At 30.2% G+C, this 20,329-nt stretch overlaps 2 protein-coding genes across 13 annotated transcripts; one reads left to right on the top strand and one right to left on the bottom strand.

Annotated features, from left to right (window-relative positions):
- Positions 1–1,896: 1,896 nt before the first annotated feature.
- On the bottom strand, positions 1,897–14,920 carry LOC143205229 (uncharacterized). Of its 2 annotated transcripts, none has more exons than XM_076418391.1 (3): positions 14,858–14,920; positions 4,632–4,719; positions 1,897–2,435 (listed from the first exon to the last, which is right to left on the bottom strand). In XM_076418391.1, the coding sequence occupies exons 1-3, from the start codon at positions 14,879–14,881 to the stop codon at positions 2,017–2,019; spliced, it is 531 nt and encodes a 176-aa protein (XP_076274506.1). In that variant the 5' UTR covers positions 14,882–14,920; the 3' UTR covers positions 1,897–2,016. The 2 variants fall into 2 exon arrangements, with proteins under 2 accessions (XP_076274506.1, XP_076274507.1); XM_076418392.1 differs by lacking the exon at positions 14,858–14,920 and adding an exon at positions 4,802–4,973.
- Positions 14,921–15,139: 219 nt separating this feature from the next.
- LOC143205228 (uncharacterized) lies at positions 15,140–20,023 on the top strand. Of its 11 annotated transcripts, XM_076418379.1 has the most exons (10): positions 15,140–15,276; positions 17,505–17,650; positions 17,717–17,802; positions 17,856–17,990; positions 18,050–18,100; positions 19,271–19,321; positions 19,560–19,610; positions 19,673–19,723; positions 19,781–19,843; positions 19,906–20,023. In XM_076418379.1, exons 1-10 carry the CDS (start codon positions 15,265–15,267, stop codon positions 19,911–19,913), a joined length of 654 nt encoding a protein of 217 aa, XP_076274494.1. In that variant the 5' UTR covers positions 15,140–15,264; the 3' UTR covers positions 19,914–20,023. The 11 variants fall into 11 exon arrangements, with proteins under 11 accessions (XP_076274494.1, XP_076274495.1, XP_076274496.1 ...); XM_076418380.1 differs by lacking the exon at positions 18,050–18,100; XM_076418381.1 differs by lacking the exon at positions 19,271–19,321.
- Positions 20,024–20,329: the final 306 nt, after the last annotated feature.

The following is a 20,329-nucleotide window of genomic DNA, read 5'->3' as shown; positions in this document are numbered from 1 at the left end:
AGTTTTTTAGACGGGAAGTTTTCGACCGGGAAATGAGCCAAACAGAAAAACCCCGGAAACCTGGAACCAAGTGGTCAGATGAATGAAAAAGAGCCCATTAGAAGAATGAAAGCAATATGGTCCAAAAGAAGATAAAAAATACTGAAATGTCCCTTTGACAAATATTCACAAGGTCAGACTAAACAGACATTATAAGGAGTGTTAACAACCAGTTCTAGTTCCTCCACCATTTTGTCCTCAAATAAATTGCAAAATATATTTTAGGTACAATTAGAAACCTAAGCCATGTTTAATGTAGCAATACGAAAAACCCTCCAATAAACATACAGATATAAATTATTTTTATTTAATTTATACTGTCTGGACAATTGTCACATTTAAACAAATTTGTAACACTTATACATAATAGAAATTCCTTTGTTTTCTGTTTGATATCTAACATCCTAAAATATGACAGGCTGAAAATACCATCAGTAAATATCTGTGGAAACACTAGAAACACATAGTATAAGAGATAAACAATGCAAAAGGAAAATAATTTCGACACAATATTCAAGGTCTTTCCGATATTGTAAATTGAACCAAACTGTATAAAAATTTACTTGATTCAATTAAAAACATTTTATTAATAATATATTTTTATTTTTACACAAAAAGCTGCTATATATAATGACTAAATACATGAAGCAGATATAATAAATAACAGAATGTTACAAGCCCAATTTTTGAAGTATTTCTGAACTGACTACATTGAAGTCGGTGCCCAAAAAATACAAAAATGATAATATAATATTGGGTTATATACACAAAATTAAATTACGAACGAAACAAATCTAATTTGTTAATCGTATGGAACAGGCAGGTTGACCAGACATATGGTGGAATTCTGTGCAGCTCGCAGTAAGGCTAAGTTTAAAACAATGAAATGGATCGTTGCAATTAAGGAAGATCTGAAAGGAGCCAAAATAATACAACAAGAAATACAAGACAGAAAGGTTTTTAGGCGGAACCGAGAGATGGATCAGACAGAAAACCCCAGGAAACCTGGAACCGAGTGGTCAGATGAAACGAAAAAGTGCCCATCATGAAAGTAATATGGGCCAAAAGAAGAGAAAAAATACTGAAATGTTGTTGTATTTCGCTTGGTCCAGTAGGGCCCAATCGGCCGTAATAATAATGTATATTTAAAGTATTTCGAACCAACTTCTTTTTTTCATTCTGAATATATTAGGAATTCTCGGTTTTTAGATTTTTCGTAAAGATAAAATGAAAATATGAATGTTAATTATAACAGGTGGCATTAAACAAAATTCGTATCTATACATTATTAGTTCAATGAGGCACTACAAAAATACTTGAAAATATAAATATTGACACTAAAATAAGAATATTGACAAGGTCAGACTAAACAGACATTATAAAGAATTGTGCCTCACCAATTAAAGTTCCTCCACGATTTTCTCGTAAATATACATCAAAGTAATTGAAAAATAAATAAAAATAGGTACAATTAGAAACCTAAGTCATGTTTAATGCAATAATTCGAAAAGCCCTACAATAAACAAACAGATATAAATTATTTTTATTTAATGTATACTGTCCGGTCAAGTGTCACATTTAACATGTTATTCTAACATCCTAAAATATGACAGGCTAAAAATAGCATCAGCAAAAATCTGTGGAAACACTAACAAAATGATATAATGATATCAAGTTACCATAAAGTTTTATCATTTTAATTCCAGTATCGTAGATTAACAATGCACTACGAAAATAATTTCAACACAATATTCAAGGCCTTTCCGATATTGTAAATTGAACCAATTTAATTACGCAGCTTTTCTTGTTATTAAACGGTATATATATATGTAAATTTACTTGTTTCAATGAAAAACATTTTATAAATAATATATTTTTATTTTTACACAAAAAGCTGCTATATACAATGACTAAAGACATGAAGCAGATATAATAAATAACAGAATGTTACAAGCAGAATTTTTGAAGTATTTCTAATTAATATTTCTTGTATGCGTATTCGGGGGAATATTTTTGGGTCACTTTATGAACGGTAGCTTGTACCCCCGACTTGGCTAAATTGGCGGCGGTTCCCACCGCCACTTTGGTTACGAAATCCACCGTTGTTTTAGTTAACAAGGCCTTGAGGTCGATAGTTTTTTCGATTGCTTTCCCGATAATTCCTGCTATCACTCCTTTTTTATGCGCGATTTTTTTGTCCAGGTATCTATTGTAGGCATCTTTCAAAGCTCTTTCTTCGGGGGTATAGTGCGGACGATAACCATAACCTGCTGGGGCTTGGGCCGGTATTGGAGCTGGAGCAGCGATGGGCATCACGGGAACCGGTGGATTCTCAACAACATTGACTTGATAACTTCCTGGTTCGATGTAGGATGGGGCAATATTAGGCGTGGCACCTATATAACGTACATATTTTTGAAATTAATAAACAATTCAGAAAGTCGTTATTGTAAAGTACCACCAAATAAAATCCAACAAAACCATTTATGGAGACAAGGGAAATAGTATTATGCAAACAACATTAAATAAGTGACATAAAAATTCAAAAATTAAGTAGTTAAATCCCAGACTTCTGAGTTTTAACAAGACGAGTGAGACCTTTAAGCAAATTTCACAGCACTGTAACAAAAATAGCGGTATTTAAAACTATGCTATTTTTCATTAAATATATTTAAATATTTGGGCTAAACTATTCAAGAAACCATACTGGAAAGAATCGCCAATATGATTCGCCATCAAAAAATGGACACAGCTTTCAGGCCTTTTTAAAGGATATACAACTAATAAAATATTTAAAAAATATTGAACCGGCTTCAAAAAATAAATAAGGAACTGACTAACAAGTAAAAGTAATCAAACTTAGATTATAAACACAAAATTAAAAAAAAAGTATGTACATAATAATCGTTGTAATATCTAGATATAAATAAACAAAAACCTTAATTACTCTACCTGTTACACGTATTTTATATCACTACATAGTATAAAACAAAGTCGCCTTTTCTGTCCCTATATCCCTATGTGCGCTTAAATCTTTAAAACTACGCAACGGATTTTGATGCGGTTTTTTTCAATAGATAGCGTGATTCAAGAGGAAGGTTTATATGTATAATACATGCATAATATACTAAGGCAACATTGCTAATTTTAGAAGTTTCTAATGTGATGTCGTAAATTAACCTATTTTTTTAGGCTTATTTAGCAATTAGCAAAAACGCTGCCTAACCCTACGAGTTAGATCAAATTAATGTACTACAGTATTGTACACCATAAAAAGGTCTACAAAAAAGTCCGGGATGGTATATGTCTATCTTTTAGGGATAACCCACATTAACCATTTTTATTGTTTACTTTTTACGTGAGAAAATGGCTTATTTACGAAGCTATTTTAAGCAATACGGCATTAATCCTTATCGAATTAAGTACCTTAAATACAGCATGTAAATTAAACAAATATTTTCGGAGATATTACAAATTTAAAATTTGCGTTTAAAAATGTGTAATGTAATAAAAATTGTATGAATTTAGATATTCCAAAGATAGCAGGAAATCTTCATAGTAAGTATAGCGGAAGAGGAATTGTTTTAGTCCAAATTTAATGCGTGCAGGCCAAGGGCAGTAATGAATGAACCAAAAATACTGGATCGATTTTAATCATGTTTTCATTGAGTGACATAGGCATATATATTTTATGCCCGTGCAAAGTCGGAGCGGGCCGCTATGTTTTTATATACAACGTTCATATTTTTTCTGTAGTGTATTTAATTTAGTATCAGCATTGCACCCGTGCGAAGCCGGGGCGGGTCGCTAGTTCTACTATAAACGCAATTTAGCTTAATACCTGCCTAATCCAATTTGTCCATTTACAATATTATTTTAACTACGATCAACTGAGCAGTTTGAAGTCGGCGCTGTGCCGAAACAATACAAAAATAATAATATAATTTTGAACATGAAATAATGAAATAAATAATGAAACAATGAATTAGATGGCTGCATTTAAGGATGATCTGAAAGAAGCCAAAATAATACAACAAGAAATACAGAACAGAAAGTTTTTGGGTGGAAAGTTTGCGACTGGGAGGTCGACCAGACAGAGAAATCCAAGGAACCTGGAACCAACCATTCCGTTGGATTCTCGACAACATTGACTTTATAGCTTCCTGGTTCGATATAGTATCAAGTAATAATAGGCGTGACACATACATATTTTATAAATTAATAAATAATTCGATCGAAAGTATTTATTGCAAGGTAACACTAAATAAAATCAAACAAAACTGTATATGGAAATAAGGAAATTTGTATAAAATAACATGTTAAATATAGGTGTAAAAATATGGGTGTAAAAATATGGTAATTTATTTAAAAAAATTACATAAGCTCTCTCCATAAATACTAGTTTTATTTTGAATATTAATTAATAATAATTACATTTATTAAGAGAAATGAATATTACGAAATGTTATTTATTACCAATACTATTGTTCCCTTAAAAGCGTATATTAAAACAATAATTAAGTATGTTGTGAATCATATATCAAAATATTAAAACAAAAATGTGATTGGTTTTGACATTTTTTTTAACTTACTGTATTGGGGTGCTGATAATACCACTCCATAGCCAGGATCTGCTGGTTTAGCGATCACCGCCACGAAAACAAAACAAAGAGGTACGATCTGAAAATAAGTATTATCAAATCAGGAACATCTTACCATAAGATTTAAGATATTAAAAAGATGGAAACACCGAACTGCTTACCACGCGATACATTTTCTTCGCCGCACTACCTATTTAACTATAAAACGAATGGGTGAATTGAAAGGCCCAGATTGAGCCGACTGAAAATAAGAATTTCCCGTTGCTGACCTTCTGGTTTTTGCATTTATGTCGAATATAAATCGTTATAAATCGTAACTGGATTAGTTAGAATGGCCTAGTTGTGTTACAATTATTCAATCGAATAGGAAATTATTATTTTCTTAAGTTTAGAACGAATGGGGGTGGGGGTTATTAAATCTTTAAATATATGCAACAATTATGTTTGGTTCTGGATGAACAATTATGTATAATTTAAATACATTTATACAGTGTTGAATGTAAAGATTATGTATATAGTTAATATATAAATTATTAATTGTTAATACCAACACACCAGTTTGGGTTTATTAACAAGCATTCAACAATTAACCAGATTCACAGAATAACAGATATTATTGAAAAATCCTACAAAAGTAAAATGTATGCTCAGCTATATTCCTAGATGTAACAATGCTCGATAATGCCTTCGATAAGGTTTGGCATGAAGGCCTTATTCATAAACTACAGAAAATGTTACCAAAACAACACACCGAACTATTAAAATCGTACATTACAACCAGAATGTTTAGAGTCAAACAAGAAGAAGTTTACTTTACAATAAAAGAAGCCAAAACAGGTGTACCACAAGGAAGTGTACTGGGGCCAATGCTTTATCTACTCTACACTTGTGATATACCATAAATGGAGAATATTACGATGGCTACATTTGCTGATGATACTGCGATTATAGCTGTTGGAGACAATAGTGAAGAAGCCTCACGAAAATTACAACAAGCAAGTGACAATATAAATAATAGGACATAAGCTTGGAAAATAAAAATTAATGAAAGTATATCTCTGCATATACAGTTCACCTACAATCCTGTACAAACCTACAAGGCCGTACAAGCACCAATAACATTAAGTAATACTATAATTCCATATAGCAACAACGCTAAATATCTCTGAATGAATCTTGATGCAAATCTTCGCTGGAAGGAACATATAAAGAAGAAAAGAAAAGAACTACAATTGAAATGTAGGAAAATGTACTGGCTAATTGGAAAAAAATCACAATTATCAGTACATAATAAAATGCTATTATATAAGCAAATACTGAGACCTATATGGACATACGGAGTTCAATTATGGGGATGTTCTGCAAGGAGTAACATAAACAAAATACACATTTTTTCAGAACAAAGTCCTGAGAGGTATTGTGGGTACACCCAAATATTATAGGACTGGTTACCTACATCGAGACCTTTAGGTACCCACAGTTAGTCAAGAAATCAAGAGAATTGCAAGGGCTCATGAGGAAATATTCCATTCTCATGAGAATATTGAAGTAATGCAGGTTTTGGATACCACCAGAATGGGCCACAGACTCAAAAGAATCAAACCATCTGATCTTGTGTAGTGATGAGTAGTGAGGTGAATATAATAAAAAATACAGCAGTGACATGTATAAACATTATTTCACCAGTGACTGAGATAGAGCCAGATTATATACCCAGGTTTAAGTTATCATAAATACAAATTTTAGGTTAGTCGAAAACGACTAGTAACAATGTAATAATTAATTATAATAATAATAAAAAATATAACTGATTTTTATAATTTGAAACTAAAGTGTTTAGGTTAAACATATTTTAATTTAATAACTTTTTAAATTCACTCACTTCAGATATTGCTCTAGAAGAATTGAGTACATTAATTAGTTTTATTTGTAATTACGAAATGAAAAACATCAACTTGAAATACATAGATTATATTCCAAATACTTCTATAAAAGTATTGGCTAATTTTGGAGAATCCCAAGCGGTATTTCATAAACTTCGATAGTTTCCGCCTGTTTTTGCGAAGTTGCCATTTACAAACAATTGAGAAGTAGAATCTAATTTGGCCCTGGCACTGATAAGAACTGCGAAGATTCTGTTGTTTATAACAAGTGGGTCAAAAGCCCCGCTACCATTTTGATTGCGCGCCATCTTGGTTATGTGACGTTTAGCTCAGTTTCCCTTTAACCATTGTTTTGTGTAGACGCCCAAATTTTATTACGGATAAATATACGCGGCAACAACAAGCAGAAATAGTGACAATATTTATAGTAAATAATCGTTCCATTATTACCACTCAGCGGAAATTGCGTTAAAAATATCCTAGTACCTCACAAAACAACAATTTATCGTTTATATGGGAATTTTCAACAGTACGGCACGAAAGCAGGCAGGACTCGTTCTGGAAGAAAACAGACGTCTCGTAACGCTGTAAATGTGCCTCTGGTGCCCGATAGTGTTGTAGAGTCTCCAGAAACATCAATTCGGAGGTGGTTCCCAGTGACACATTTCCGCGCGGAGTTCAAGGCGAATTCTGAAAACTGGTTTAAATCATAAATTATTTTTAAAAAGTTCCCCTACAAAATTAAATTAGTCTAGAAAGTGGTACCGAGAGATCCTGATCAACGAGTTTAGTACAGTAATTCAATTTGCAAGTCCATTTTCTTCTCAGTGGCGACTTCAATAAACAGAACAGTTGGTTTTGGAGAACACAGAATCCTCAACTAATTCATGAAAGATCATTACATCCACTAAAAACAGCTGAATGGTGTGGTATTCATGCTGGAAACATCATTGGTCCCTATTTTTTTGAAAATAACCAAGTTGTTGCAGTTACTGTTACTGTTGAACGGTACCAAGAAATCATTCAAAATTTTCTTGTACCTGAAATGGAAGAGCAAGTCCTTGCTGTCCTAGAGGACATGTGGTTTCAGCCAGATTGGGCCACAGAACACACAGCTCGTTCAACAATTCAATTACTGAATGACGTTTTTCCACGTCGTAGTTTATTTGTTTTTGTACTGTTCATATTTTAATTATACGTAGTAGGCAGTAATTTATAAAGCATCGATTGGTGAATATTGCCAAAAATCTATTATAATGCTTAATCTGAACAGACCAATGAGGACATCTCACCGAATGTTAATTTTAATATTGCAGATTGCGAAAAAAACTGTGAATGTAAAAGATATGCAAAACTTGATATCCGTTATGTAAATATATATCATCAAAATCACGGCTCGTTGATCATACAATCATTCAACAATATTAAAATTCAACAAGAAACATTGAAATTCGAATCCTATGAAGATTTTTGAAGTTGGGGGTTCCCGTTTTGTTAAAAATATTACCATTTCTAAATTTGAGTTTAATCGATCACACATTCATAAGAGTGTAACAAAGAGTAGAGGGATGAGAGTTATTAAAATTCGATAAAACTATGATTGCAGTCCTACTAGATGCTAAAATTTCAGTGGGTGCTATACGAAAAAGCGGCAAAAAATATAGGATGTCTTATATAATATATATATATATATATATATATATATATATATATATATATATATATATATATATATATATATATATATATATATATATATATATATATATATATATAAGCCGCTATCTTAGTTTCCGAATACCTACCCTACAATAAGGAAAGAAGCTTTTTATGTTAATCATAGTAAATGAAAGATAATTTGAAATATAAAGAATATAGCCATAAATGTTTAATGAATGTATATATATATATATATATATATATATATATATATATATATATATATATATATATATATATATATATATATATATATATATATATATATATATATATATATATAAATTAGATTTGTTACCTTACATGTTGTTTTATATTCACTTTTTCCTTTCAAAATTAAATATTTTTATAAAAGGTTAAATAACTTAATATAAATCCTAATATATAAACTAGAGTTTCAAGTGATATTTCAGGTTAATTTGTGAATTCGAGAATATATGTTCTACTCTTCAAGTATATGAATAATTTACAAGAACTATAACTTGATTTGTTATATTAGTGTTTATATATTGATACATCCTTAGATTGTTTTACTTTCCCTCTTTTCTTTTCAAAATTATTTTAAAATGGAAAATGTTTATTAGAGGTTTTTCATTATACATTTTTTATATTATAAGAGATGAAGAGTGTACCGAAAACTTGACTCTCAACGGACACATTAGGTTAATATGTGAATTTTAAAATAATTTATTCTATTAATATTATATTCTTCAAATATACGTATAATTTTCAACAACTGGTTCAACAAACAACAACAAATTTTTCAGAACAAAGTCCTGAGAGGTATTGTGGGTGCACCCAAATACTATAGAATTGATTATCTACATCGAGACCTTCAGATACCCACAGTTAGTCAAGAAATCAAGAGAATTGCAAGGGGGCATGAGGAAAGACTCCATTTTTACACGAATATTGAAATATTACAACTATTAGATACCACCAGAACAGGACACAGACTCAAAAGAATCAAACCATCTGATCTTGTGTAGTGTTCTGTAGTGAGGTGCATATATTAAAAAATTCAGCCGTGACATGTATAAACATTATTTCACCAGAGACTGAGATATGGCCGATGGGTCCTCCTAGTTATATACCTATACCTAAATTATCATAAAAACAAACTGTAGATTAAACGGAAACGACTAGTAACAATATATTAATTAAATAATAAAAAAACCTGAATAAACAATATAGTGTTTTTGGTTTGGATAAAATTGTGATACGATATTCATTTTCACTTTCATTAATTTGTGATATCTTCACCTCCACCATTTGATCACTTAATTTTATGTGTAATCATGTAAAACCACTTAAATATATATTGTGCTTTACTTTAATTTACGTTAATTGTTCATATGGATGGGTAATAAGTATTCTAAAATATACTAAAGAAATATTCATGGCAATTTTTTAAATAATTGCTAATATTACCGAAGGATAATGTGATTTCGTTGCTGATATTATTTATTATACGTACCAATTATAGGTACCAGCGCATTCGTCAAATTCATGGTTTTTAGAAATTTATATTAATTATATCTCATTATCGACCAAAAGTAAGAACCTGTTGTTTATAATAGCAAAATATTAAAAAAAAATATTTGTATTCATTACTAATAGCGATATTAATATTTTTTATCAAGAAGATTAAAAACACACTGTTTAAATAGATACAATTTTGGATGATTCTCGTTGTATGAGTTTTGTATCCAATAATTCGTTTTGTAGAATAATAAATATCTGTAGGAATGCTGATAATTCGATTATTCTCAGTTAGTTCTTATAATATTGAAACAAAATTGCAGAAGGACGGATTATAAAGAACGAAAGAGGGCTTGAACTATTAAACGAATACCATAAATTTTAATATATAGGCGCGAGGTGGTAACGCCCTAGTTTATGTGAAAAATTGTTTTTACATTGAGATTCTAGATATTTCATTATGATATGTGCACGTCAACAAACACATAACACAAACAAATATGTATCTTATTGCTGTCATAAGTATTGTTATGTTTTCATATGATAAAAAACTACTTATTGCGATTCATGAAAAGATGTTTGTCGAACTGACCAACACATTCAAGGTTCAATCGGCTGTACTAACCTAAAATGTGCCACTCCGGGTTTGTTTTTATTGACATTCTTCATTTTCGAAGGGATACGCCTATTAAAATGACGCAACTTTGTCGATGGCTTTGCCTTTTAGCTTTGCATTTTTTTGTATTAGGAAGTAGATATGACCGACAATTTAATGACGCCTCTTTATTTTTTTTTTAGATTAATTAGAATATTACATTTTTGTCAGATTTTTTATAGGTGGATATTGACAAGTGACTATTATTAATTAATAATATAATATTTATTTGGATTTATTAAATAAAAATTAGTTTTAATATGTTTAAAAAAAATTTCAGTATTTATCTGCTATTCAAATTTCTAATTTTATAGTAATAATTAAAAATACAGTAATTTGTTTATTAAAATTTCTGTATGAAAGTTATATAAGAAAGTAATAAGCATATAAAAAGTAGTTTAATAATAAATTAATATTAATTTATGCAAAATAATTAATGTAAAAACAATATGTTACATATATTTTCAGTAGCGTACGCGTTGTTTTTCTTTTTGTGAAACATATTAAAGTACAAATATTATATTAAATTATTATTTGAAGGTATTTTTTATCCGGGATATTCTTTTTATATCAACAAGCTATGATAATAATTTACTTTTCCTTATATTTGCATATTATGCCCTTAAAATAGCAAATATTTGTCACACCTTTGTAGTTATATAAATCTTTTTGCTACCATTCAAGTAATTATTTGGATTTTTTCTTGCAAATTAAGGTAGTAGTTCAATGTCATTTATGACCATAACACATAATTGTTTGGTATTTAATTCATATTCCTGCTTAGTGACAATTAACGTTAAGTAATCGTAAAAAAATATAGTTTTTGTAAATTATTAATAGTTGTTTCGTGCTATGAAATGCTGAACTGGTAGGTGCTATAATGTTCAAGATAACATTAAATATTCAACAAAAATTATTGGAACCTTAATCATGGCGTCTGTTGGAGTGAATAGATTATAATGGAAAAAAGTTAACCAATAAACCAATAGGTTTTCTGAAAATATGGAATAATGTTCAAATAAGGCGCTTTAGCTTTGTTGATTCGATGATATATTAAATTATATTATACTATATACGATGTGATCTTCTGACTAGTAAATAGAGTGCTAAATGTTTCAGTCTAGTTTTTTTTTAATTGTCCGTTTATTTGAACAAACAAAACTGTTAGATTTGGCGTTCTGCATTTGAGAAGTTGAAATAATGATTGAAATGAATAACATTTTGAAAATGTGCTGGGTATGGCCTTTGCAATGCTAGTATTGTTATTAAAATGAATATGGAGTACTTTATAGAGGCGTAGTGATTTAAATTTTATAGACAAATAAAGGATTATATGACAAAAACTATAATACCGAAAAATAAGTGATATTTTAAGAATTTTTGATAAATCTGTTATCAGTTATTTCTAATATAAAAATATATTTTTTAATATATATAATAATATATTCTAAAATAATTTAATTTAAACAATTCTTATGATTATAGTTATGTAGTAATATAAATAAAAAAACTGAAGATTTTCACATTCAAATATCTTCAACATTCTCTAGGTTTGTCTGTTGCTTTTGCATACACAGTCCTCACCACCTTACATCCACATTGCCCATACTCAGTTAAATACTTGCAGACACCAGTTAAAAGACTGCCTCATTATTAACATAGTGAAGAAGCCTTTGTTCGTGGTTTTGGGCAAGTTTTTTAAAGGTCTGGTTTTAGTGGTCTGTTCAAAATCTCGCTGAAACCGTTGAATCCAGGTTGCCTTTTTCGGCACAGTTCCCATTTCTGGATGCCATGTGTATAGATTAAAGGATTAAATATTCCAGAGTCATTCCTAAATATTTTGCTGTGTTTGCATATGTCATTTGGAAATTATTGGTTCTTATATGTAAAATTAACGTGAACTTAATCCCATTCAAATTAATTCATCATCGTTCTCGCCTAATTGTTTACGTTTACGATTTCGCTGCTGCTTTCCAGTGGTCTTTATCCACAATCATTGTGGTATTATCATCAGCAAATGTAGCTATTATACGTTTGTATTGTATGTTCCAACTCATCACCAGTAAAAGGTAAAGGACCTGGCCCAGCATACTATCTGCCATATTCCCACTTTTACTTACTTCACTGTCCTGATCGATATTAGATATTTGTGCCTAATGTTGAATTTAACAATTTTGCAACCTGTCTCGGTAACTTATTCCTTAGAGTAATGTCACCTTTATTATTTAAATTATTCGTTATTGATCATTTATTTAGATGGTCTTTTATTACTCTTCGTGAGTCCACAATCTGCCCTATTGGCAATAAGTATTTCTTATGTCTATATTATATATACATGTAGAAAATCACTTCATTAAGCAATCTTCTGTATAAAATATTATCTTAATTAATTAGTCTTATTCTAAAGTCTACATATGTCCAGTAATCAGATCAGGTGGTGTTAAACGTTTTAGTCTACGCACTTCACTATCACGTCGCATATTTAGCTGATTAGCGAGTACATTGGGATGCACTGACACTCTTTCGAAGTACTTCACACAAACACGTTGAATTACACTCGTTATAGGTTCTAGAGGAATATCGCGTTGTATCACTTTATTTGAAATATAGTACGGAGCATCAACAATGGCACGCAACACCTTATTTTGGAACCGTTGAATGATGGATATATTAGATTTGCATTTAGATGGTAAAGCCATTACAATCTAAATGAGTAAAGAAATTATATATATATAATATAATAAGACCGAGAAGTTGAGAAACTGATCAATATTTTCTTTTTGGGTCGGAGCAAGTATAGAGAAGTAAGTATCCCCGGTACTGGAAGGCGTATCGAGCCAATCTAAGGAAATCAACATGTATTCGGTATTTTTTAGTTTCTAGATAGAAAATGTCTCGCAAAATTTTTTTTTTTGATTTTAGGAAGATATTTATAGCCATTGCAAGGCTAGTGGCGAGATATTTTACGGTTTTACGTTGCAGGCATCGGAGGAAATTGATTTCTGATTTTGCAGAAATAAATAAAATAAAGAACAGATTTGATAAAACAAAAAGAATGGCTAGAAAGGACCGAGTATATGAAGCTATTGGTTGTAAGAGCCATCAGATCTATTAGATTGTATGTTGGTTTTTTTCAGCGGGTTGGATTTATTGGTTTTATCACCTACGAAGGAGGCATATTTACACGTGATCTATATAGTAATGATTAGGTTTGTCCGCAATTTCTTTCATTAAAACTTTTAATAAGGATAATAATTGTTATTAGAATAAAATAGTTTTGTTTTGTTATTAATTTGGCAATCAAATAAATTTTATTGTAGCAGTTATTTGCTAATAATTGTCTTAGCAAAAGACAGCGCCATATGTAGAAAAACGTTAACAATTCTTTTTTCTTCATATGGCTTTTCAATATATCCATAATTCTATAAATTTGATTATAGTTAAGTATTTTTTTCCGAAGTCAAATTGATGTTTTGGAATTATGTTATTATCCTGTATTGTTGGCTTCAGACTTTTAAGTAGAATTTTTTCGAATAATTTGTAATAATAATATAAAGTGTGATTTGGAATATGGTCTATAGTCGAGTGTTTTTTTCTGAAGCCCAATTGATGTATTGGGATTTTGTTTTTATTCACTATTACTGGCTTCAGTCTTTTAACTAGAATTTTTCGAATAATTTGAAATAATAATTTGAAGTGTGCTTTTTAATTTGCTCTATAGTTAAATTTTTTTTCTGAAGCCAAATTTATGTGCCGGAATTATGCAGTTATCCTCTATTAGTGACTCCAGTCTATTAACTAACTTTTTTCGAATAGTTTGGAATAATAATATGAAGCGTCATTTGGAATCTGGTCTATAGTTGAGTGATTTTCTTCTGAAGCCAATTGATGTTCTGAGATTATGTTGTTATCCTCTATTGGTGGCTTCAGTCTGTTAACCACAATTTTTCGAATAATTTGGAATAATAATAAACATAAAGTGTGGCTTGAAATTTGGTGTATAGTCGAGTGTTTTTTTGTAAAGTCAAATTGTTATGCAAGGATTTTGTTGTTATCTTATATTAGTGGCTTCAGTCTTCTAAATAGAATTTTTTCGAATAATTAATTTTAATAAAATAATAATATGTATAATTTTTAATGAAAATCTGTTAAAAAATAATAATATTCAACAAACTGATGGATATAGGAATATAATAAAACTGAAACACCTTTCGTTTTCTATGAATAAAGATATATAGAAAGTACTAAAAATGTTCGAAGATGTAATATTAATACCAACCATTCTAAAAATCAAGTACCTTGTCGTTTCTTCAATATTCTATTTCAAATGTTTTGTAACCAATGCAAATTCTGAAGCTTTATTCAATTAACCAATATTAAAAATATATCCTTGCACTTATTAGAATTAATGTTAAATTTATATTAAAAAAAATAATTTTATATAAAAATATTTTCAAAATAGAAACAATAAAATTTACCAAAATTACTAAACCATATAGCATACGTTTTGATGGTTTTCTAACACTTTAAATTCACTTTTTCGAATAGAGCACACTTAAGCACAAAATAGACATTGCTAATATCGGATGTATAATGGAATTATCTTCGGTAAATTCTTTAATCGGTTGAGGTAAATTGTCACATGTACGCTTCAGGTGTACATTCCTTTCGTTTACCTGTCGTACGCACCTTAATCTTTGTAAAAAAGCGCTCCTCCACCACTGCATTGTGTTATGATAATGACCCCAGGATTGGAACTATTTTGTATAAGATTAACGCATTTTCCTTGTTGTCTTCGAAGGTCACAAACTGATCTATATAAACTAGGGTGTATCAGAAAATAAATTATAGTTAGTCTTTGAGTTTAGCGCCAAAAGTAACTGACATGAAATTCTTGGTAAGCTCTTGAAACATTATTCTGCGCAGAAGCACACGAACAGTGGTCATCATCGCCATATATATTTTTTTCTCAACACAAAGTGGATTATATCTTGAAGGAATTATAATTTTTTTCATCAAACTATCACTTTAAATAATTACATTAATAACAACTAATAATAAAACAATAAGTTTGAGGTAAAATTCATCAAGACACCTTTTACCAATTTTGTAAAACCATTTGTCTATTCTTTTAAATAACATCGACTTTCATTTGTGTCAAATCTCTTTCCTTTTAACATACTTCTATAGTCTACAGTCAGTCCAAATGAAATTCTTTCAGTTTGACTTTTATTCTTAGCTATTTGTGACACGATCTTAAAATAACAAATGTTATTTCAGTAAAATTACTGTAACTTTTAGACCGATTGTCATCAAATTTTGACATGTGTGATTTGAAGGTTAGGCCTTATTATTTGAAGGTTGATTTGAAGTAGGCTAAGCGCATAAGAAATAAAATAGTGTTCAATAACAATGATTTACGAATATTAAATTTGAGATAATTCTTATAAATAATAGAAAAATACCATATACCTTTATGTCCTCAGTTAGATAAAACCAAGACTATTTAAAATTAACATAAATGTTATTGGGTATATTATTTATTATTATTATTATTATTATTGATATATGTAATTTTTTTGAAGGGATATATTTATTTTGCCAAAATGTTTAGTATCTAAAGGGTTAGGTTCATCAACATTATGTTTTGCATTGAAAACTTATTCTTTGTAGAGATGTTGGTGTAGATCCAGCTCCTTAACATTACTAATTTCTTGAATACCATACCAGTGGTATATGGGTGGAGACATTATAAATATATCTGGGTCCTTCTAGATTGTTTTCAATTAATTGTGGTTAATTCTTTGGTTTGTGATACTATAATGTGTTGTTTGTGATTGTGCTGTTAATATATGTTTGTTTAATAATAATTGTATATTATTAATTGGTTTCTGAATGAATCTGTATTGATCTAATAATCGATTTCAATATGGTATAGGGGTGTTAAGTTGGAACAAGCACTTTGTATATTATTTGATGTGGTATAGATGTTTCTGCTACTTTGAAAAATTATTTTTTCCAGTTTATTGCATCTTGGTGTAGTTTCTTAATTCCTTCTTGTATTCTAAGCCAGACAGTGTCATTATTTACCGTTTTTGGCATTATTTTTGCATGTTTTAGTAAGTACAGTTTTAACATTATAATGTAGATTTTGGATGTTGGATAGATCATTAATATGTGCAATACACAATAGTGTAGTTGATATTATGGTTGTCAGATGGCTTCCACTGCAATGCTATTTTAAATAACTTTTAAGAATAATGATTATACTAATGAAGAAACGTTTGTAGTTCTTGAACAATAGTTAGCTTCACTATTGAATTGCAATCACAAACCCTATCCATTTCCGCATCTGAACAGCTCATAAAATAAATTTGTCGGAATTGATGAACTGTCTTTCTGTATCTCCTATCATCTGCAAATTTATCCCTGCATCTGCAACTGTTTAAGATTGTCTTACTTGATGCCTGATGAAAATTTAAATTATATTGTGAAAGCGGGCATAAAATTATGTATGATATGCATTGCGCCATACATCACTTGACAACAACTATTATATTTTTGAATGTTGACCAACAAGTGGTTACAATTATTTGCTATTTCAGAAACTAATGAGCATCATAGATCTGGCGATGGGACCAATTATGGCAGTTTAACTTTTCCACCGATATAACATGATCCAGTAGATTCATCGCTCTATTTTAATGTTTTTAATATCCATAAATGGTTGTCATTTCCCCAATTGGAACTGACTTTCTGGTACCATCATCTATTTATGTTTTGCTCGTTATTGTTGTGTTTGATGTGCACGAACCCGTTGCATTGTAAGTCTATTACTTCCTTTTCAGTCACTCTTAAACGTAACTGTTAGACTGATGTTGCTACACATTGGGATACATATTGATGACAGCGACAGTGACACTTTAAATTTGAAAACAAAATTGTCGTTTTTGCTATTTTTCCTCGCAATTATTTCACATATTCTAATCATATAATCCTTTCTTAGGCTTCTACAAATATTTCGAAACTAAAATTAAAGAAATTGGTTCAGCCGTTTTCTAGTTCTTGCGAGACTAACGAACAGCAATTAAATATATTGAAATATATTTTTTTCTGAAACACTAGGTGGTGTTAGCTGTGGCCGTCTGCGCCAATGTTCACGCCGGCATCATCTTGAAAGGTCCCTCCGGAGTCATCACTCCTCACGGTCCCATTGGACCCGATGGAAGAGGAGCTGGTGCTGCTGGCGCATGGGCTGGCGGTGCAGCAGGGTGAGTCACTTGTTTTGATGTTTTCAATAATAAATAATACGTATATCTATATCCTATAAAATTCAGATGGGGTGGACATGATGATGGGCAATGGAGACCTGACGTTGGACCAGGTGCAGGTGCGGCCGCTGCTGGTGGAATCATCTTGAGAGGTAGTACTCGTGATTTATGTCTTGATGGAGTATGATTTTTAAATATAACTTAGGACCATCCGGAATTATTACCCCTAATGGACCCATCGGACCCAGTGCTTTAGGAGCTGCTGGTGCTGGTGCTTGGGCTGGAGCCGGCGCTGGAGCTTGGGCAGGTGGATACGATGATGGCCAATACAGAGGAGAAGGTACGTTAAATTAGTTTGGTTTTAATAGTTATGTCAACTAATGATAATGTTGTTATTAGGCGCTTATAATGGTGGATGGGGAGGAGATGATGGTCAATACAGAGGAGAAGGTAATATTGTATTAATTTTTTATTACGACACACAATAACAATCAAAAAAAGCAATGAATCCCCAATCCTCAATATGAGACATGTTTAAAAAAATATACATTTTTTTCTTGTATTACATTATTTTTTGGGATAACTTTGAACTGTTTTAAATCCTTTATACAATTTTTATAACAGCATCTCTGATTCATTGATTATAAAATTAATTGATTATGAAATCGTTTGATTTATAAAAAATGGAAAATCACCAACATTACAATAACGTGTTTCTTGGAATATCTGATAACAATTTTACACAAAATCTTTATATTTCTTGAACTTACCTTTTGCAGCGTTAATTTTGTTTAACAGTTGTTGCAGCGTTAACATGTTTTTACAAGTACGATATCACTAATCTTTAATCATTCTTAATCTTAATCTTTCAACACACACAGTTTATCATAGTATTGTATTTTGAAACTTATTTTTATTTACGTCTATTAATATATAACAAAATTACAAATTACATTTTTTATTTAAATTTTTTAATTGTATTTTAAAAACTACATTTTTTACATTATGTAGCACTAATAATTAACTTTTCTTTATTATTTGTATTATATATTTCCACTACAATACTAAAAATAGATTATATTATTTGGTACATGTTAAATGGATGAAAAATATTCGAAGGAACTGCAACTGTTGCTTCCAGTATAGCAATGATTCTTTTTGTCATAGTAAATGTTCTATATATTTCCTGAAATTCCTGAATTAGAGAAATCCAGGTTGGAGGTTGTTTAAGTATTTCTATGATATTCCTTTTTGCAATTAAACAGGAATAATTTCCAGCATTAACTATATTATCGATGAAAATGACAGAATATGAGAATATTTTTTGCCGAAAATGTTTACAGATGATGGAAATTTAATAATTTCTCAAGATAGTCTTTGTGATATACCGAAAGAAAATTTATTTATATTTATATTATTATAGTTTCCTACTGCTCTCTGAGTAATGGTTATATTTTATGTAATTTTACTGTAAAATCTCGATATTTGTTACATTTTTATAAGTAATTAATGCCAATAACTAACTACCTTATACTAAAACATTACCTTGCCTTTTCAACATTTATTTATTGATCTGAAATGAATTGTTTGATGATTCTAAAATAGTAATTAAACATTTAGGTGCATGGAATGGTGGATGGGGAGGTGATGATGGACAATACAGAGGAGAAGGTAATGCGACAACATTGTGGGGTGTAAGACTTGATTTTTAAAGATTTCTCTTCAAACTTAACATTATATTTGTGGATCATAAATATTGTACATTATTACGATCTTCTGGTTAACTGAGGAACGTTATTCAGAGCATATCCACCAGACCTTAAGATATGAATTTTGTTGAAAAATCTGTAAAAATTTAATCATGCATAAGTACTTCAGAGCACTGTTAAAATAATTTTTGTTCTATTAGGAGCATGGAATGGTGGATGGGGAGGTGATGACGGTCAATACAGAGGAGAAGGTAAATAATCAGCCCATTTTTTTTATCGTTGTTTATCATTAAACGGTTCTTTTATCCCGTAGGTGCCTGGAACGGTGGATGGGGAGGTGATGATGGCCAATACAGAGGAGAAGGTAATGTTGATATAACATACTTGATATTCGACAATAGCAACTTAATACATCTTTTAGGTGCATGGAATGGTGGATGGGGTGGTGATGATGGTGACGATGGGTCTTATCATGGCGAAGGAGGTAAATATCAAATACTACTCCCATATAACACTATACAAATACTGTTTTCGTTCACTCTTCAGGCTGGTAAGGGTACAACTGCCACCTAGAATTGCATACAAAAATTGTAAATTTAAGAAACCTTATGTAATTCAGTTTGTAAATATATTTTGTAGAAAATAAAACATTACTTCGTTTTTATTTCGTTTATATTTTTATTATCATTTATACCTATTTTTAGTAATTACAATTAATTTTAGTCCAAAAGGTTAACAAGAAATCTAGTTCCTTTAAACCCTTGATTATTTTAGTATTACTACTATGATTAACGACAAATTATATATCTGATATATCTCAGGAGTTATATCATAGTCTATCCAATAAAAGAGTGAATCTTTGTCATCTACATTGATGACGTCAAAACGTCGCAATGTTGGCGAATGTAACTTTGAAATTCAGTTTATTTTTGCTTTGATATATAACATTTTAATAAACATTCTAACATTA

This window comes from Rhynchophorus ferrugineus, unplaced genomic scaffold, assembly GCF_030347505.1.
Source record: "Rhynchophorus ferrugineus isolate W39M unplaced genomic scaffold, kcgeb_rfMv2 rfM11, whole genome shotgun sequence".
Lineage (NCBI taxonomy): Eukaryota > Metazoa > Arthropoda > Insecta > Coleoptera > Curculionidae > Rhynchophorus > Rhynchophorus ferrugineus.
The sequence above is the reverse complement of the archived record's forward strand: the minus strand, read 5'-3'. Positions and strand labels throughout refer to the sequence as shown.